We start from the raw sequence: 22,210 nt of genomic DNA, 5'->3' as shown, positions 1-22,210 counted from the left end.
TATGTGTGTCTAGGTAGTTAGGCATGTTGCCATGTTTGCTATTTATATAGAAAGCAATTGAGTGTTTTACACCTTTGACATGATTCTCTATAAAAAAAGGTTTTTAGAAAATGAATATTTGGGTTCTGAATTGTGTACAATCTTATACTTACTTGATTAAGATCGATCGGTTCAAATTTAAAACTCCTATTTGTAGATTAGTAAGAAAATAAAATCTACTTTAAATTTATATCTTCTAATTTTAATAAAATAATAAAAAATATACAAACTACAAGATTTCATATAATTTTGACAATTTGCAATCAAAATCTCAAGTTTAAGAGTTGTGCACACAACCAAGAGATATACTTTATTCTTCAAAAAACTAAAAACTAAAAGATATACTTTTATCCACTTTTTTAGAATAATTAAAAAAAAAATGTTTATAAATTTGACACATTTTAAAAAATAAATAAATGATATTCATTCAAATTGATAGAGTACATCGATCAATGTAAATTCGCTAAAAATAAAAAGGATGAATCTCCGAACAAACTCGCAGCATCCATATTAATAGCATAAAACGACAAAGTACAAAAGCCTACACATATGACTATATTCAAGTCTACGGAATACCTATGTCTCTGGATCTGCAACGTTGATGAAGCCAAAGTCTTTGATTAGATCTGCACTGGATCGAAGTTGGTCTGATATTCTAAACCGAACAAATACCCGAACGAAACAAGAAAGACAAACAGAGCACCGCACAAAACAACGTCGCACTAAGACGACGAAATCACGAAAGAAAAATGAAATAGATGTGAAAATCATTTATTTCAATAAAATGAAAAGATAAAAAACGAGTTAAAAAAGTGATTTTAGTTCAAAAATTGACCCTAAATCACCCGTCCTTGGTGGATGAAGGAGAAGAAACTAGGGTTTTAGAGACGGCTCACAAGAGAAAAGGGGAAGAGATAATTTTTTGTTAAGTTTGACACATTTCTTATATTATAAACCGATTAAGAGTTTTTTTTGTTGACAAATACTATGTTAGCAATAGTGTACGAACGAGTTAGTTGAATTTAGATAGTGTATGAACCGATTACTATATAAGCTTAAAAATTTCAGTCTCAAGTTTAAAATAAATAAAACGTGTGAATTTTCTTTGCATAGACGAACACTGGTTCCTATCAAGCTTTAATGTTTGATGTGTAAGGTATGTGAATGTTACAAATAACGAGTTCAGCTCATGATGTCAACATTGTATGAACGAGTTAGTTGAATTTAGATTGTAAATAAAGCAGAATCAGCCAAACAAGTGTAAGATTTAAGATCCTCTTCATTTGTTTAAAACAAATAAATATTAGAAAGAAAAAGAGAGACTAATAAATGAAGAGGATCCTAACTCCACGTGTAGATGCCGAGAAAAATTTTAAGATGGGATCTTTTTAAGTTTATAATATTATTTTAGTAAAACACTTTATTTTTATTTTATTAAATTTTTTATACTTTTTAGATACAAATTCATAGTAAATTATTGTAATAAATCAATAACGACGGTTAAAGACATTTCCTACATGGTTGGGGGGAAGGGGGTGGTGGTTGGCAATAGCGTAGGAGGTTGTGGACGTGGGAGGAGGATCTTTTAGCGGAGTGTCGGTTATTATTTTATGATGTTTCTTTGCAGCCTCTTTCGTATGGTGTTTGGCACTGGTTACCGGGCCCTTCCGAAGGCTACTCTGTTCATGGAGTGTATGATATGCTCACAACTCAGGAGACTTTTCAGGTTTTGCAGAATGCCGATTTAATTAGGCATAAACAGGTTCCCTTAAAGGTGTCAATTTTTGCTTGGCGGCTGCTCCGTGATCGCTTACCTACCAAATCAAATTCGAGGGCGCGGGGAGTTATTGATGCAGAGGCGTGTTAGTGTGTTTCTGGACACGGCCAGGTGGAGGATGCTCGTCATTTGTTTTTGTTATGCTCGTGCTTCGGGTCATTGTGGCCTTTAGTGCGGTCCTGGATTGGTTTCGATGGTGTAGACCATGATGACATTTTTGTCTATTTTATTCAGTTTACTAATTATACAAGTGGTTTGAAATCGAGGAGGTCCTTTTTGCAACTTATTTGCCTTCTTACTGTTTGGGTTTTATGGAATGAAAGAAACGCTGGATTATTTAAATAGAAATAATGCTCTTTAGTGCAGCTTTTAGACAAAGTAAAATATCACTCATTATGGTGGTTGAAAGTCAAAAAGACTATTTTTATTTTTGGTGAACACATATGGTGGTCTAGTCCTCTGTCGTGTTTAGGTATTAGATAGATTCTTTTTGTATGACTTGTAAACTGCTTCTTTTCTAGCGGTCTTTTCGGCACACCTTGTGTTGTGGAGACTACTATTGAAATGTTAATATAATCCATTTTTGCTTCGTAAAAAAAAAAAATCTTGCAAGTGCAATGTACTTGCAAAAAGTACAATAGGGGATTCTAGGGTTAAGAATCGTATACTAAGGTTTTAGACTGATTATTAGATGCCTTGAGAATGATCTCAAGAGTACTATTTATAGCCTGTTATGAGCTTGGGTTTCGGTTGCTTGGCTCCCAAGCAACAGGGGTATTTATGTATTTTAGGCGGTTACTGGAAGCTTCTGGAAGCTAAGGAAGGCAGTGTCCTAAGGAGGACGCGCCTGGACCTCAATAGCCCTTCTGGAGGGCGTCTAAGGACTTCTAGATCTTTAGAAATATTATGACGGTTCATGCAGTTTTGTAATTTACACATCCTATCTTTATTTAGTTAGTTATATTATTGAACTTTTTATTTAGCACTGTCGTGAACTTTTTAAATATTTCATCAGGTATTTACCCTATTTTGGCATTTTATTTTTATTTTTTTGTTCAAGAAAAAAATTATCATGCACGTCTAACAAATGATAAAATATTTGCTTATCTATCTTATTTGAACCATCAAATGGATCCTAAAAGCATAAATATATTGCAAACGTCATTCCATTGCAATCTTTGATTTCGACTTTAAATTAAATTTTAAGGTTAATTAAGTAAATAATCTCTATAAATATTTAAAATTTTATTTTTAATTCCTAAAAAATAAAATCACACTTTTTAATTGTGATATTTTCTTTAAGCATTATAGAGATAAAAAATGTTGACGGAATTTTTTGACGAAGATTAAAAATGATGATAATTTTTTTTTTATAAAGACTAAAAATGATGGTCCAAATATCATTTCTCTTTTTTTTTTTTTTTGGTCAAGTAGCCTAGTGGCTAGAGCTCACACAATTTAATTGTGGAGAAGTGGAGTGTCCGGGGTTCGAACCCCGGCTCCTGCATATAATATGCAATATCCCTACCAACTGAGTTAAGCTCACGGGGATTCATTTCTCATTTTACTATTATCCATTATGCCTAACTAACAGATGTGATAAACATGACAGTGACGAGTGAACATGAAAATTTATGTCCAACTCATCCTTCCCTAATTGATATATATCTCACATGTGGCTGTTGTACTTTCAAGAGCAACCCCACCTTGTTTGTTGAAAAATTACATTACATTATATTTTCTTTCTTCTCCATTATTGGTTGAATCACATGGAAAGATGTCTTTACACGTTAGTAACTTTTGTCCCATGTCCATCCTAGTAACTAACTATGGTGGGGGAAAGAACAACATGCTAAGAGAACACACAAAGTTGACAAAGAAACAAGACTATTAATATCTATAAAATCATTTGACTATAATTTTTGTGACAATTCTGTAATTTGTATATAACAACAATCAAATCCTATTCTATTAAATTGAGTCGATTATACGAATCAAATTATGTCATGATATTATACCATAAACATAATTCCATCAAACTTATTAATTTTATGATCTTTTTTAATATTTTACCTCTAGTTAAAAACACTCATCCTTTTACTAAAATTGTATTTGATATATTTTGTCTTATTTTTACTCGGGCTTAAGTCATTTATTTCTAGGCTTGTCTTCAAGTTTTTAACCTCTCATTCATTTTTGATTCAATTCTCTTAGGTTTTATTTGTGGGTTTGAAGGGATGGGTTTTAAGGGGAAGAAAATTTAAGGGAAAAATGGAGAAATATTTCACAGTTTTTAAAAGAGTGTATTTTTAAAATGATAAACTAATATTTATGATTGCTATATTTTTCATTTTAAGAATATTATAGTAACATGGATTAAATTCTAAGAATTCATATAAGCTTTTTAGAACTCTAAAAATCTCCTCCAATACACAATTTTTAAGGTCATCCAAAACCTTCTCATCCATCCTCCTTTAAACTCGCAAACAAAATCTAAACAAATCAACGTCATATGCAAAAAGAATACATTTTGATGTTAGCTTTTTAACGTGTTATGTAAGTGCATCCAAATTAAAGTAAAAAGATAAGGCTTAGAGATGTGTTCCTTATAAGTTATAAAATAAAATAAAAATAAAAATAATTGAGATAGAGATGATGTCGCATACCATTTTAACCATATAAAATTAAAGTATACACCATCCGGTCACTGATATAAATAAAAATTTATTTTTTAGATACATTCAATTAATGATGTATGTGATATATAATAAAGACTACATATATCATTAATTAAATATATCTAAAAAGTGAAATTTTACTTATATTAATGATCGGATGATGTATATCATACATTTAAGACTGAGTAGTGACCGTGATGATGTATATCTTACAATTGAGACTGAGTACCACATTACAGACCACAAGACATATCCATCCAATTCTTGCTTTGAAGTTCTCTTCTATTTTGAGTTCCCACAGTTGTTAATTGAAAGGTGAAACTGACGTTGGTTGGAAAAAGATATTGTACAATTATCCATGGACAGAGATAAACATCCTAGATTCGGCAAAAAGTTGTAGGCACCTAAAAATGGATAATGTGCAAGCATTGTGATTGGTTTTTCTCTCCACTGATTAATGCACCTAGTGTTTGATTCAACTTCCCCCACATCCTTACACACTCCATTATTAAAGAAATGAAGGTATTAGCGCAAAAAACCAAAATAATAAAGAAAGAAAAAAATATAATGTAAATATAAGATAGAAAATTGTCACAATAGTTATTAAAAAATGGTTGTATAAATACTATCATTTTTCTATCTTGAAATTAGATATGCAACAACAAAAATTGTTTTTTAATAAACTTGTTTTACTTAAAAAAATAACTTTTAAGGTTTAATTTTTATATTTGGATAACTATTTAATAATTTAAAAATTAAACATTTGGAGTCAAATGATACAAAAAATAAATAAAAAATACAGGTTTCATATTGAAATCCCTTTTAGAGACAAAATCATTCTATTTAAGATTATTCAATTATATTAGGGTTAATAGTGCTTTTCACCCCTGTAATATATGTCATTTTCGGTTTTCGCTCCTATAAATTTTTTGATTTGATTCGCACCCTCGTAAATTTTCTTTTCCGGAAAACACCCATAATAGGCCATTTCAGAACTTTTTTTCAATAAATTTTACGAGGGTGCGAATCAAACCGAAAATTTTATAGAGGCGAAAACCAAAAATAACATTTTTTTTTTTTTGAAGAAGTCAAAATGAAATATTATAAATCAAAATGGTTCGCCTAGCACAAGATGTGCCAAGAAAAACCATCCAAGTGAATCCAAAGTTAATGACCTGCTGCCATAAATCTCAGCAGCAAACAAAAACAAACCACGATAAAACTACTCCCTAATACCCATATATAATAAAGGGTTCCGCCACCAGTTATTGTAACAGAAGGCAGAAGAAAGCAACTTTGCTTTTAACCAAGAAAAAGACATAAACTTGACATAATCTAATAACTTAATCAAATCCTGAACTTTGTTTTTAAAAATCCTGTTATTACGCTCCTTCCAAATGATCCAAACAGTAGAGTGCCAAATCACTTGAAGATAAATATGAGTATACCGCGGTAGACCCGCAAAATGGCCAAAGTGGTGAAAGTGATCAGTAACCAAGTCTGGTGAGATGAAAGAAATACCAACCCACTTATATATGAGATGCCACAAGCCACCAAAGATGTCTCAGCGCAAAATGAAGGGAACCGCTGTCTCCGGGTTGCCACAGCCTCCAACACAGTCGTCGTCCTCCTGATGAAGTATCATCTTGCGAATCAAATTGTCTTTTGTTGGCAATCTGTTTCGAAGAAGTCGCCAAACAAACACTGAAACCTTTAGCGGAACGTGCTTCAGCCACACCATGTGAAATGCCCCGCTCCACAAGAGAATCCGAAGATGTAAGATACTGGTAGGTCCCTTTGACAGAATAACCATTGATAGGATTGAGAACCCATCTCCACATGTCAAAAATAGTGTCCTACAAAACAATATCAGACAGCAAAGCCGCACACTCTACGACAGTCTTCTCCTCCCAAGCCAAAAGGCACCTCCTCCGCACCCAGGCACCACCATCAACTGTCCACCCTCTCTCCGCCATTTCCCTCACAGACGTCCCTTTGTCTAGAGTCAAATCAAAAAGGCGGGGAAATTGCACTTTTAAAGGTGGTCCCCCAACCCAGTTATCTAACCAGCAGTAAGTACATGGGTGAAAAGCACTATTAACACAATATATTAAAATCAATCATACACCTATAAAATTTATTTGGGAAATATGTTAACCAGCGCCCCCGAGCACTAGTTAAGGATACTAAAAAAGAAAATTACATAATAGTTATTGCATTGAAAATTATGTAATTAATCTATAAAAAATCAAAAAAGTTTTATTTTTCACTAATAACTTCCTTTTTTGATATCCTTAACCGATGTCCTGAGGCTCCGGTTAGCATGACCTTATTTATTTTATTAAAGGCTTAAATATATCTTTCGTCCATGCAAATATAGGTCATATGAATTTTCGTCCCTGAAGTTACTAATCGGATGTAATTAGGACCATTTTTCAAATGATTAATATTTGCAATGGTAGATTGAAAGAATTAATAACTTCATGGACGAAAATTCAAATGACTTATATTTATAGGGACGAAAGACCTATTTAAACCTTTATTAAATTTACCTTATTTTACACTAAAATCAAGCATGTACTTTTTCTTAATGAAACATCAAGCATGCACTTGATTGTAGCTTATGCGGTAGTAATAGCATTGGCATACAAAAAAAATTAAAAGCCCACCACAGTTATGAAGGGGTAGAGCACGTAGTTTTTTTATTTATTATTGAGAGGAGGTGGGGTACGTAGTTATATTTGAGTTTAGATGTTTTATAAATTGGATTGAATGGTTGAATTCAGAGTGAGTTAATTTGTTGTTTGGCATGATAATCATTCAATTGCAAAATCGATGGACCATGTTAAGCAGATGTTTAACCGCACTTCCACCGGTTTTCATTAGTTGAACCATGATTCGAAGGTATCATTTGTTGGATCTAAAATTTGATCTTTAAGTTATAGGTCTTGTTAACGAGTGCTTCTGAAATACTTTTTGAGGATCCCAAATATAAAAAATATGTAAAAACTTGCTATTAAAGGTGCTGAAAGAGTGCCCCGGGGAAACTTGTTAATATTTCCCTTAAAATATTGGTTTAGAGGATACAAAATAGTTTCTCTCTTATTCTATGTTTGGATGAAAAAAGACATCTGAAAGGAAAATCCTTATATGCGGTTACTCGCTCGAACCCACCCTAATTTAACGGGTTTCATCTGTTTTGATTTAGTTTGGATATGAATTTGAATTTTCTCAATTTGGTATAGAATGAATAACAATGATATATGTAGAAAATTACATTATTAATCCTTTTACATAAAAATAAAAACTCAAACCCTACACCATTTCGCTCACCCTATTAGATAGATATGACACTCACTCGAGTTCTCTCTCACAGTCTCACTTAATATTTGTCATTCAAGAAGGTGTATAAACTGTTTCATATAAATTAGAGGATCTTGTAAGTACAACTCAACTCATTGCATGAAGATTAATATACTTGAATGCATGTTTGAAAATGCAATTACTCACTCCTCTGTAATTAGTGTTAATTAGTGTGTGTGTGTGTGTCAATTTATGGATGAACTCTATTTTAGTTGTTTTTGAATGGATATATATATATATATTTCTTACAAAATGAACCTGTTATTAATTTGATATTGATTTTGAATAAACAGGTGAGAATTGTTACAAAAAAGGACGATATTTGGTACACACAAAAGTGAACGTGATGTATTAAAAAATAGAATAAAAAATGAACGTGATGTAAAGTTGGCGGAGGTTCATTCAAGAAGAAAAAAAAATAGTATATGAAAGTTTCATTCATTTTATTTTTAGCAAAGCAAAGTTAATATAGCAATGTTCAATATAAAAAGGATAATAATAAAAAATATAGTGACTAATTCAAGAGCATGCCGCCCTAGTATGAGCAACCATGTTTGCATGTCTCTTAACAGACTTCACATCGAAGTTAGAATGTAAAGATAACTCATAAATAATACTAGAAACAATAGCATAGTATTCTGAATCACCATGTCCGAAGACAATAGAGCTTACACTAGAGTAGCAGGGTCAAACTAGAAGATAACCTGATCTCATCTGTTCACATCAACAAAGTGAATGGCATTAAAGCTACTACCTCCCCTTCAAAACTGTCATATTTTCCCGCTGTCATTTCGTTTTAGCTCAAATAAATTGCCCACACGAGTTTCTAACACAACACGCAAAAAATGTAAGATAATTACAGTCATGGTACGCAACATCCATGTTGCAGATGTTTGTCTACATGTATGTTGTCGTCTAAAGTTGTTTCTTGCTCACGGATACCGTGTTTTGTGTTGGAGGCTTTTTCTCTTGTAATTAAGATGGTGGGAAGTGATGTTGGTTTGCAAGATAATGGTTTAAACTTTAAAGGGGGGAAATATGGTTCTTCCAACTGCTAGTGCAAGGCTAATTGTGAATTTTAAGTTTAAAATTGGGAATAATTGAAGCTAATTGGAGAGTAACTTGGAGTCATTGGAAATGGTGACAAGTGTCGAGCATCAATTCATCAAGATGTGAATTGATGGTGTAAGTACTCTGACGTTCAAGTCAGAATAAAGAATGAATGGTATTTTTTTATTTTTTTTTAAGAAAATGAATGGTATTGAAATGATAGATAGTGTGTAACTTAAGTTGGTATTGAATAGCGCTATGGTGCCGAGTTGTTCGAGAGTTGATGAGAGGCTATACACGGAGAGAATGCCATCAAAGTTGAGTCCCGGCGTCCATTAGTAATGTTGGGGCATTACGAAAAGGAGTCATTTCCAATTTCCAATAATAGAAAAAATGAATTTTATGAATCTAAATTCAACTAATTTTTTATTTATTTATAGATTCAACTAATATTATTTTCCCCTAAAAAAACTCCAATAATGCATAACCGGCTATATTTGGAATTAGATTTAAATGACAAATTTGAAGAACATTAAAAATAAATGGATTTTTTAAAGTATTTTTCCAAAACTTAATTTAAAAAAATTTAAATGTCATAAAAAAATTAGGTTTTTTTTTTTTCTACAAAAGGAACTTAAAATTCCCTTCTTTACTTTATACAATATGAATCTCAAATTGATCCTTATAATTTTTGAAAATTGATTCATATATGTTCCAAAAATTTAGACATTAGACTGTATTTAATTTAAGTTACGCAAATTAGTCCCTATATTTTTAAATTCTGCAAATTGATCTCTATAAATTTTAAAAAAATATAATTGAGAATTGTCCTTTTTTTATATATTTCAATTGGTTCCTCAATATTGGAATTTTAAATTCTACCTAAATCATTAAAAGTTCTCATTTAGATAATTTTTCATTATACATTTTAGATAATTTTTCATTATACATTTACACTTTTATCCTTAAAATTTTAAAGTTTATAAAAATTGCCAACAAAGTTTAAACTGCTGAATTTTATACTCTATCTAAATAAAATAAAAATTAGATAAGAAAAACAAACTATTGAAACATTCACCATCTAAAATTTATAATTACCCAATTCAAAAATGTTTTAAGATTACATATAATTTTAGTCTTGATATTCATGGGCAATACTAAATTGTTTGTAAAGAGTTTTGCTCACACTTAAATTGAAGCTTTTGATAAAAAAATAAAAAAAAAAACTTGATTTATAATATAGTGGATGATGGAAATTGTTATAAATTAGTCGATTTTTGAACCATAAGATGTGTTTTAAGAAGAAAAATACGTGGAAAGATTCTAGGCAAAAGAAAAAGCAGGATTTTACAAGCACGGATACATTTGAGTACCACTTGTCCAGATTACAGACTACAACAACATTCATCCAATTTTTGCTTTTGAGTTCTCTCATACTTTGGTGAAAGGAAGGACCCGTTGAGTTCCCAAAGTTGAAAGTTGAAACTGACATGACATCCTTTTACTGAATTATGCTAACAATATTCTTTCAAACACTTTCCCTCCAATTTATTGAATTTTAAATTTATGTTTGTCAACAAGATTTTACAAAATCCATTTAAATTTTAACCAATAATATGTGTTGAGAAGAACGTGTTGTTAGAATTTCTCTCTTATCAAGTACTCCATCCGTCCCTTAATAAATGACTCAGTTGACAATATACATTATTGACTTGACATACTTTGACCACACTTTTATACTAATTCACAAAGATAAATAATATCATGTAAGATGTTGTTGGATTCGTTTCGATGAGTATTTTTAAAATATTAAATTTTTATAAGTTTTTTTAATAGAGAATTGAAGATATCAAAGATAAAACATATACATTGGTATGTGTGTTAGAGTCAACTAGGTCATTTATTTAGGGACGGAGGGAGTATATCTCATAGACAAAAATAATCCCTAAATAAATTATCATAGACAAAAATAAGTAACACTATGATGTTCGGCAAAATTCGGACAAAGTTGTAGATACCAAAAGTAATCTACTCCTATATGCACTATGAATGTGATTGGTTTTCTCTTTAGTGTTTAGTGCAGCTGCCAACTATTGTAGCACGTGTTTCATGTGCGTCCCCACATCTTTTAATGTATCGTTGAAGTTTTAACACTTTAACGTAAGTGGCAAGTAAGTGCCAAGTGGGGTGAGTAGCCCTGGAGTTTGAAAAAGGGCAAATCCACCAGTTATAAACATGGTGGCATTTATGAGTGTGGTAGTGTGTCCATTACCCACAATCTCAATTTTTGTTTTTTCATAATGGTTATGATCTGTTCGATGAAGAACCGATGGAGGCAACAACGGCGGAAAGTGCTCCGTTATAATGGTGACGAATCTTCGCGGTTTGATGAAATGTGTATGCAGGCACCCTACGTAAACACTCTAACGCTCAAGTCACTATAGAAAATGATAAGGAGTGTGTAAAAAGTGTGGGAAAAGTGAATCATCCTGAAGTGAAGTTAAGTCACCTTTATATGGATGTATGTGAGAATAACCGCTTTCGTGAGATGTGGCGCATGATTAGGAGGCGGTTAGAGGACACATGTATGGTGTCTGATGCACGGGGGCATGCTCCAGTGGAGTAAGGTGCACTGATACTGGCGTGTTACTTCAGAACACGCCTTAGTCTTGGGGACGTTTAGTCTATGTGTCATCGTTGGATTGGTCTTATGACCAGAACAGGTACAGTGCTTTTTATGATATCTATTCATTTATTTAAAAATTGTTATTATTTTTTCTTCATAGTTAATGTTATAATTTTTTTACAAAAATTGCCTGAAAATGCTAAAAATTTAGATTATTACGTACCACCAGAATGTAAAATGCTAAAAATTCATCCCAGGAATAACGATTATGCTAAAAATGTTAAAAACAATAAATATAATTTTTTCTTGAATTTTTTTACTTAAACAGCTTAAAGCAGTGTCATTGGAAAATAAATAATCATTTTTTTTTTTTTTTTTGGTCAGGTAGCCTAGTGGCTGGAGCTCACACATTTTAAATGTGGAGAAGTGGGATGTCCGGGGTTCGAACCCCGGCCCCTGCATATAAAATGCACTTATCCCTACCAATTGAGCTAAGCTCACGGGGACAAATAATCATTTTTTTAATAGGTGGAAAATAAATAATCATTAATAAACGTCATTTATAACTTTCACGGCAATTCAGCAAAGTATACTTTAACTAAGAAAGAAAACCAAGTATCCATAAGTCCTAGCTCAACTGGCAAAATGCCGAAATTGTTAGGACGGATGCTATGACCGGGGTTCGAACCCCGGTACCTCCACTTGTGTGTGTAAGTTTATAATGGCTTTGTCATTTCGTCTATCTACCAAAAAAAAAAAAAAAAAAAAAAGAAAACCAAGTATACTTAAATTTAAATAATTTCCGTTCATTTTTTATGCATGAATAAATATATAAATGCAATTTTCATTTTTTGGAGATACACTAGTAGCTAGGCTGTCTTTCATAAATCTAAGCCATTGAATCTAAAATTATAAAAAATCAACGGTCTGATCATTTGTGCATCCTAAAAATCAATGGATTTGATCAATTGTTTCTCATTTAAATTTATTGTTTTATAGTCAATGCAACATTTGTAGTTATGAAAATGACCATCTATTTCCATGTGACGAAAAAGAATAAAGGTGGAGGTCAGCAAAAAAGAGATAATAAAGGGGGATAGTGAGATGAGATAATTGGAAAATTGAGAAACATGAGGAGAGAGTAAATTAAACACATGGGTCCTGCGCGCTAACTAGTATTTATGACATTAGTTAAATAATTAAAAGTAGTAAGGAAAGACAAAGTTAATATTATTAAGCTTAAATATAATTTTACCCTCCTATTTTGAGTGAATCTGAATTTTACTCCTATTTTAAAACTCGGAATTTTACCCCCCTGTTTTATGTTTTTCAGGATTTTGCCCCCTCTCCCTATTTTATCCACATAATTAATTATTTGTATTAAATATTTTTTAATGAAAAAATAAAAATAAAACCAAAAAAATACTAAAAAAAATGAATAAAAAATACTAGAAAAAAATGCATAAAACTAGTATTGTCTCTAAAAATAAAAATAAAAAACTAGTATGAAAATAGCAAATATTTAGAGGTGCAAACTAGTTTTTTCATGTATTTTTAATTGAATTTTTTCTTGTAATTTCATTGTTTTTCTATTTTTTAGTTTTTTTTGTGTTTTCTTGTTTTCCTTATATTTTTTTACCAAATTAATATTTTCTAATCGTTTCTTTATTTTTCTAGTATTTTTTGGTTCTTTATTTTAAAATATGTGTAAAATTCTGAAAAACGTAAAATTCCGAGTTTTAAAATAAGGGAGGCAAAATCCCGATTCAATCAAAATAAAGGGGGTAAAATTCCGAGTTTTAAAATAGGGAGGGTAAAATTCAGATTCAATCAAAATAGGGGGGTAAAATTGCATTTAAGCCATATTATTAAAAGGGTTAATTATGTTTTAGGTCCCTATAAACAGGCGCGTTTCCAACATTAGTCCCTACTTAAATTTTATTAAATTTTTGATCCCCAACGTTTTTTTCCGTTAGAAAAATAGGTCCTCGCTGTTAATTGTTGCTGATTGAGCAAACGGTGAAGCACACGTGGATGTCACATCTGACATTTTTTTGTTGGGTTAAATATATTTTTAATCCCTATAAATTTGAGGCATTTTAAGTTTAGTCCTTGCTAAATTTTAATAGTTATTTTAGTCCTTACAAAAATACTATGCACTCAGTATTGGTCTCTGCTCGATTAAAATTTGTGTAATTTATGCTTAAACTCTTATGTTTTTTAACAATTTTTTGTAGACGTATTGAGAACATTACTAAAAGTTCCTCCGCAAAAAATTATCGCAAAATTTGATTTATATGTTCAGATTTTATCACTTTTATCTTTAACTTTTATCGTTTTTAAAAATTCATATTTAATTCGTTTCATGTTAGAAAATTCTAAATTTTAATAATTGAACCTTTCATAGTGTTCTAATCTTGTCTAAAAAAATCGTTCAAAAATTTAAGAGTTTAAGGATAATTAAACAAACTTTGTTTTAGCAGGGACTAAAAAACCTACTAAAACTAGTTATGATAGTATTTTCATCATGAAAAGATATTTTTGACTAGTAATTATTCAAAAAAAACTATCAATTAGGCAACAAAACCACTCATACCCGACAATGCAAGAGAAGTCATCGATAAGATAGTGAAAATCGTGAATATTTTTGACATTGGGATAGCCATTCCGCCCATGTCGTCAAGATAAAGAAGACGTAGTTTATCGTAACTAGTTCCTGCCAAGAAAAAAGGGTAGCGCCAATAAATCCATGATATATTATTTGTAAAACGGCCTCGTTGAGCCCAATATCACTTACAGAACCAATTCCTAGAATTATGAAACCCATATGAGATACCGAAGAATAAACTATTTTTTTATTTAAATTATGTTAACCAAAAGATGTTGAATCGGCATAGATATTTGAATAGAACCTAATATCATTAATCAGGGGAAAAATATTGAACGAGCGTGGGAAAATAATTCCATATTAATTCGAACCAACCCATATGTTCCCATTTCATGCAAAACCGGTGGCAGTATACAAGAGTTTAAGCATAAATTGAACAAATTTGAATTGAGTAGAAACTAATACTGAGTGCATAGTATTTCTGTAAGGACTAAAACAACTATTAAAATTAAGTAAGGACTAAACTTAAAATGCCTCAATTTTACAAGGACTAAAAACATATTTAACCAAAAAAAAAAGTCAGATGTGGCATCCATGTGTGCTTCACTGTTTGCTCAATCAACAACAATTAACAGCGAGGACCTATTTTGCTAACGAAAAAAAAACGTTGGGGACCAAAAATTTAATAAAATTTAAGTAGGGACTAATGTTGAAAACGCGCCTATTTATAGGGACCTAAAACATAATTAACCCTTATTAAAAATAACCTTTTTAAGTTTCAAAAAGTAAAATGTGCAATTTCTGAAGTAATATTTCTTTGGTTTAATTTAACATTTGGTCCCTTAACTTATTTGTTGAATTCATTTTGGTCCCATGACTTTGAAAAAAAAATCTTTTCGGCCCCTCAACCTATACTTTGCCAACCAAATGAATCATCTCCGTCAAAACTGTTAACCCTTATTTAATATTATTCGTTGATATTTTTTCCAAAATGACAACCATTAGATATGTATGTCTACCAAATCTAATAGTGCACCATCAACGTCTAATTTTTTTCCACCTCTCTTCTTCATCTTCCTCCTCTTCTTCTTCTTCAATCATATTCATAAAAAACTTCAAATTTACCTAGAAGGAAAAAAATGAAACTTTTCTACTTCAATTATGGAAAATAAATTAGATGTAGGAATCACCATCAGTTCTTCTCCATTTCTTCAATTCTGAAAAAGAAGAAAAAACGAGAAAAAATTAAAGATATATTTTTTTAATATCAAAACTCATGTCGTCATCCATGTATTTGATATCAAATGTACCCACTTTAACAATGAATGCAAAAACAACATATCTTTGAATTTCAAATGAGAAATAATGTACCATTATACACAATCTTTAGAAGATAAGATGACAACTACTCTTCATTATTTGAGATCAATTGACATAACACATGCTTTTTTTCTCTATAACCCCTGAACCCAAAAAAGAAACATATATAATCAAAGTTATACTAAAAGAAATAGATAGGAAAAACAGAAAAATATATAAAGGTCTAAGACTAATTTAAAAATCGGACCTTTTGCCAAAATCTATCGATAACAAATTGAATATAGAGTCAAAATCTCAGAAAATAGAATGAATTATAGCAATCTAATAGATAAAAAGTGCAAACGGAGAATGGAAGAGCTTTTCCCTCATTATACATCAAAAAATTCAATCATAGATTTCTAAAGTATGTAATGGAGGGCATTCAAGCATATATGAAAATGCCTAGTAAAGGAGGGCATTCAAGCATATATGCCATTAACAAATTCGAAATAAAGTAAAACTAAAAAATAAGATGGATTTTACTTACTGATTAGATTAACAACCACCACCAAATATTACCTAGTTGCAGTAATGGATCGTGAAGACGCCTCAGCTCTTACAATCTTTGATTAAGCTTCTTCAATAACACCTCAAGTTGACCCAAGTTCCTATAAACATAGTTCCAAATTAGATAAATCAAAATACATTTAATTCAAACACCATTTGATTCACACACTACTTGATTTCAATGTAAATAATGATATTTCAAAATACACACCCAACCCATCAAACTTCCATCTAAATTATGAAGTAGGGTATTTTCAATCACCCACGTTAATAACAATCTTCACAATGAAGAGTAATTACAATCTCTTAAATTTCCTTTGACACTTCATAAAATGCACAACAATTATCTCATCACTCATACATCAACTCTTGCACATTTCTCCCCCATTGAGGTCAAGACACCTGTTCCTTATCACACGAGATCGGAACCATTTCTCTGTCTCTACTACGCACCTCCACCGTACACACCGCTTCTATATCCTCAACCTCCCATAATTTTTCTACTAGCCAAAATTCCATATTCCTCGTTGAAAAATTCGTCAGGATACCCTCACGCTAAAAGGTTACTCAGCGACGCCATTGGAAATTTGCTATGCTTATCCCTAACACTTGAACCTGATAGCTTGCTTAAAACCTCCCTTTTCCTTCCATGTTTTCTCCACAACTTTCACCTGAGCCAAACCAAACCAAACCAAACCATTACATTTTGGGTTGGTTTTGTTGTTTCAGTTTTTTGTGAGAAAATACGCTATTGTAAAGTATTGCTGGTGTTTATGTTTCATGTTCCATAGAGAGAACATGGAAAATTACATACAATTTCCTATGTGAGATCTGCAGTGATTTTATACCAGTAACAATAGTTTTACATCAATACAATTTGTTTTTCCATATTGTAAGATGTCATGTAACAAAAAAAAAAATTGTAAGATGTCATTGATTTTCTCCCATGTTTAATATTTAATGAATTTACTAAAAAACAAATTATATTCTAATTTTTTTATTCTATAAATTGAAAGAAAACAAACATAAAGTAAGAAACAAATTATGCATAAGAAACATATTATGTTTCGGTTACCATGAACATGTGGCATTACATTAAGTAAGAGTACAAATCTTGTATAAATTGTGATTTTACCATTAGCATGATGCATTATATCAAAATAAGAAACATATCACGATCCTCATAAAAAAATATCATGCTGGGTTGGATCTTCTATATTGTAAATTGGTTCGATTATCAAAATAAAAATCATAAACCGATCTGAACGACATAATTGAGTATTAAAATCGCCCAAATTTATCCAAACAAAACACATTTTTTTTTTTTTTTTTGCAATTTCAGTTGGTTCAATTATGCAATTTTCTATTGGGTTAGTTCGATTTTGGACACCCTTAACTATGATGTGGATTAGGTTTGTTTTTTGTAAAAAAACAAACAACTATACATAATCAGGTTCAGTTTTTTAGGCTTGATTAACCCAACTCATATACAGTATTTTTTTTTATAAAATATAATTCAAAATATAAAAAATCAAAATAATATACTCGACCCGTCAAAAAATAATCAAGTTATTTGATCATTTCACACATATTAAGAAAAATGTATAAGCGAAAAAGAGAGAAAAATGATTTTAAGTACTCTTGTCAACCATGAGTGCATTCATTATTATCATAAATACAAAGTGATAGATTGAATTAAATTTGTTGAAATTAATATTAATCAGTAAAATGTATAATTGGAAAAAGATACATACTTAATATTATATTAAAAAGTGTTATGCGTCATTTATTTTGCAATTTTTTTACAAATGGATCACTTATTGTGCGATGTAGCGCGACTAATATATATTTTTTTAGTGTGTGTAATTAATATGAAATTTGTTATTTTATATAATCTGAAAGATTGAAAATCTAATAAAATACAAACATTGTTAATACAAATATTATTGAAATTTGAAAATAATAATTTTTTAATTAATTTGTTAAAAAGAATGTGTACAGTAAACGAATCGTATTCTAAGCTTTGAGTCAAAGAGTATTCTTCGCACACTCATCTGTCGTCTCTCACTCTCTAAAATGGCGGGTTGTTTCAGCTTCACAGCTTCCCACGACCGTTGCTACCGTTTCTCCTTCTCCAACACCGGTCTCAAATCAACTACCACCGGTCTCGGCAACACCACCATCATGCACTGCTGGGTTCCCAAATCCCACAAACCCAACAAACCCTCTCTTCTACTTCTCCATGGCATGGGCGCTAACGCAATGTGGCAATGGAACGAATTCATCTCCCAACTCACTCGTCGTTTCAACATCTACGTTCCCGATCTTCTCTTCTTCGGTGAGGCTCACACCTCTAAACCTAATCGAACCGAATCTTTTCAAGCTCAGTGTGTTGCTGCTCTCATGGAAGCGCATTGTGCGAGGAGAATGAATGTTGTTGGTGTTAGTTATGGTGGTTTTGTTGGCGGAGAGAGTGGAGAAAGTTGCGTTTTGTTGTGCTGGGGTTTGTTTGGAAGATAAGGATATGGAGAATGGATTGTTTGTGGTTAAGAATATTGATGAAGCTGCTATGATTTTGATTCCTCAGACTCCAGAGAAGATGAAGCAGCTTGTTAAGCTTACTTTTGTTAAGCCTTTCAAAGTTATGCCGGCTTGTTTTCTCACTGATTTCATTGATGTGAGTGTTTTTTTCTCATTATAAAGCTTGATTGATTTCAGTTTAATTTTAATTGCTCTAATTGGGATCATAAACTCTTGTTATTATTAGGGGATATAGTATATGGAGTAATGTTGTTTACTTAAGAAATTCCACATGATTGGTCAGAATTTTGATGATTTATTACTGGTTTAAGTTGAAGTTTATTACACTAGATAATGAATGAATTTGGATTTTGTTGAGAAATAGTATTATTAGTTGTAATAGTTAGTTACAATAATTAGTTACATGGTTACTTAAGTTAGACTAAGGGTCTGTTTGAATTGGTTTATTGTTGTTCTATATGTCTCAGTTGCTGCTTCAGAATAGAAAGTTCATCTCTTACTGCTTGTAATTTTTTCACAATCACTAACTTTTTGAGTTGATCAACGAGGTTTCTTAGTTCATCTGTAATCTTTTTTTCCTCATCAATCTGTTGACGAGCTGTCTCTTTCTTCATGGCCAAGCTTTTGTTTTTTGTCTTCATATCCTCCAAATTTTGACTCAGTTCAGCTTCTACTTTACCGGCAATGTTCAGTTGCTTATTAAGTTCAGTATTCTCAGCATCAGTTTTCATATCCATGTCAATCTTGTATGCTGATTGTATCTTGCTCAGGGCTGCAAGGTGTTTTGATTTTATGTCCTCCTTCTCTTCATGTGTAATCGTCAACTTCTAATTTAATTCAGCGACTTCCTTATGCGTCACTTCAAGTTCTTGCTTTAATCCGTCAGTTATCTTTTGAAATTCATTTTGCATTTGTCCATTTTTGCTTTCTCTGTCCTTTGAAGAATAATCCGAACCCGAGTCAGAGCTAGATGAAGAACTTCCCTTTTCTTGCTTGCCCTTGATCCCTTTCTTTAACTCGCCTGTCATATGATCATATCGTGTATAAAGCAATTGGTATTGAATCAATATCCTCAATAAGCAGAGCAAGTGGAAATCCTCAATGAATAAAGCAAGTGGTTCCCTCTTCAAAATATGATCATATGACAGGCGAGTTAAAGAAAGGGGTCAAGGGCAAGCAAGAAAAGGGAAAATACTTCTTAATTTTGGTCTGGTTTGGCGGTTCAGTTCGGTTCTCGGTTCTTTTTGCTCACTCCTAAGTATTGATTGTGGAAATCCTCAATAATAAAGCAAGTGGTTCCCTCTTCAAAATTTCTGCTGGGGTACCATCGTCTTCAAGGTTGTCATCTTTAATAAGTTTCAATATTCTTTTCACTTTGTCTTCAATTTCCATTTTAGCTCCATGGAACTGCTCTTCTTTATCAGGGTCAATGTGACTTTCAAACAGGGATTTATAGACTCTCTCGAGTGTTGTTTCACCATCTTCTCCACTGATATCCAATTTCTTATCTTCTCTTCTGAATATGTTAAGCTCCAAGAACAAGATTGCAGCAACGAGACGGATTTCAGTTTGAAAGCAGATTAAGTTGATTTGTTCGAATCTAGAAGGTGAAACCAAAGAGCTTCTTCAAGGCTTCAACTTCAAATTTCATTATTGTTTTAGAGTTCATGAAGGATTGGTTTGACTGAGTAATTGATTGATGTGTTTTTATTTTATATCATTTGTTTTGTCTCAATCGTAAAAGGATAATCAAACTGTTCTTGCCTTGACAGTGTTGATGCAATCTGGATTATGTTTGCATAAAAAGTGGAAGGTGTGTTTTTCTTGCTGATTATTTGATACTTGATGCATGACTGTCTTATCTGTTACCTATCTTACGTTTCACCACTTCAGCGCCGAAGAGGTTAAACTATTTTTGAAATAGAAGAGGCTATGGATATATTCATGTAGAGCTACTGCCTATATGGATCTAAAAACGGTTTTGTTGTTGTTATCATTACTAATTTTTAGCTGAAATAATCTCATTGCCTATCCCTTGACATGAATACATAAGCTAGCATGGCCTTTTTATTTCACAAAAATTGGTTTCTGAAACTGATTTTACTTGCAGGTGATGTGCACCGAATTCCGACAGGAGAAGAAAGAACTAATTGAAACATTATATAAGGATAGAAAACTGTCTAATCTTCCCAAGATAACCCAGGTTTCTCTTGTCTTTTATTCTCTCTTGTGTTTACTTTGTGAGTTAGTTTCACTATGTCTTGCACTCTCTTGCATTAATAACTTAAGATGTATAACTGTTCAATGATGTAGCCTACACTAATAATCTGGGGAGAACAGGACCAGGTATTCCCACTGGAATTGGAATTAGCTCACAGATTGAAAAGGTAATTTAACAAACTTATATTTTTATCTTCCAAACATTTCTCTACAATTCAGTGTCATTGTTTTTCTTGTTTCTTTTGAGGCAACGTGTTCGTTATTAAGTGGCAGAAAACAAACATCTTTCGAAATTCGAATGGTAGCTGGAAAAAAACAAAAGAAGATAATTCAGAAAACCGAAAAAAGAATTTATGGGGTGAGAGAGGCTCAAACTCTCGACCTCAGGATCACTCAGTAGCTATGAGACCTACGCGCTAGCCAACTGCGCCACCACCCCATTTGATGTTCTTCCCCATTATTATTATTAATATGTAAAAACTATCCATTCTCCAGCTTTATTGACTTGTATATCTCAAGGTTTTGAAAAAGAAACAAAGTGGAGTAATCTTCGACAAGATAACTAGTGCAACATGAAAAATATAAATGATATATTTTGTTTTGTTTTACACTTGATTGTTTTATCTTTACATTTCATTCTTTCTTCTGGTTTGTAGGCATCTGGGAGAGAATGCACAACTAGTTGTTGTTAAGAATGCAGGGGATGCAATCAACATGGAGAAGCCAAAGGAACTGTCTAAGATTTTTAAATCCTTCCTCATAGATTCCACTACTTTACCAATGCAAGAAAACCTCAGTAATGGTCGCAAACTTGATTAGCAGGGTCGTCCATAAAAATTATAGAGATTTTCAGCATTACGATGTATGTGTATCTATATGTTTGTTGCATAGTAAACAACCATGTGGTATTTTTTCTTGCATGTGATGTAGAATGTGAAGTTTTGAAAGATGGTTCTCTGCAGGAAAAATAACCACATTTTCTGCCAATTCAAAGGATGTAGATCAGCATCCGTACAGAGGTTTTACGGATCAACCACTATAAACTCATAATTCAGGAAACTAGAATTTGATGCAAACGCAAATATTGCTAAGGGAACCCTCGAACAGGGATTACACAAGTATTGTAATATATTATGAGCTGGTGCACATATTTCAACACTTGTTATTATTGTCTGTATATGTATTGCAGACATTGTTTCTAGCATAGGATAGCATAACATAAATTTAACATTTGGACTCGTTTGACTAAAGATAGTTTTTATTGTTATTCAACATCAATATGTAATGGTGTAAATTTATCACCATGCATTTTTTTTTTTTTACAGAGATAACAAATTTAGAGGTGTCAAATGGGCCGGCCCGGCCCCGAGGCCCGACTATAGAAATGGGCCAGCCCAGCCCGACCCGTTTATGATTGGGCTGTGAATTCTAGGGCCCGGCCC

The 22,210-nt window shown here is 32.0% G+C and overlaps 1 protein-coding gene and 1 non-coding gene across 2 annotated transcripts; one reads left to right on the top strand and one right to left on the bottom strand.

The window, feature by feature from the left end:
• The first annotated feature begins 18,040 nt into the window (after window positions 1–18,040).
• LOC25501891 (monoacylglycerol lipase ABHD6-like) lies at window positions 18,041–21,631 on the top strand. Its single transcript, XM_024772468.2, is given in 5 exon segments — window positions 18,041–18,472; window positions 18,474–18,684; window positions 20,659–20,751; window positions 20,862–20,935; window positions 21,425–21,631. Coding segments are annotated over 5 exon segments (930 nt in total). The 5' UTR covers window positions 18,041–18,083; the 3' UTR covers window positions 21,588–21,631.
• TRNAM-CAU (transfer RNA methionine (anticodon CAU)) lies at window positions 21,123–21,207 on the bottom strand. Its single transcript is given in 2 exon segments — window positions 21,123–21,158; window positions 21,170–21,207. It is a non-coding gene; the product is annotated as a tRNA-Met (tRNA).
• Window positions 21,632–22,210: the final 579 nt, after the last annotated feature.

Source organism: Medicago truncatula, chromosome 8 (assembly GCF_003473485.1).
Source record: "Medicago truncatula cultivar Jemalong A17 chromosome 8, MtrunA17r5.0-ANR, whole genome shotgun sequence".
Lineage (NCBI taxonomy): Eukaryota > Viridiplantae > Streptophyta > Magnoliopsida > Fabales > Fabaceae > Medicago > Medicago truncatula.
The sequence above is the reverse complement of the archived record's forward strand: the minus strand, read 5'-3'. Positions and strand labels throughout refer to the sequence as shown.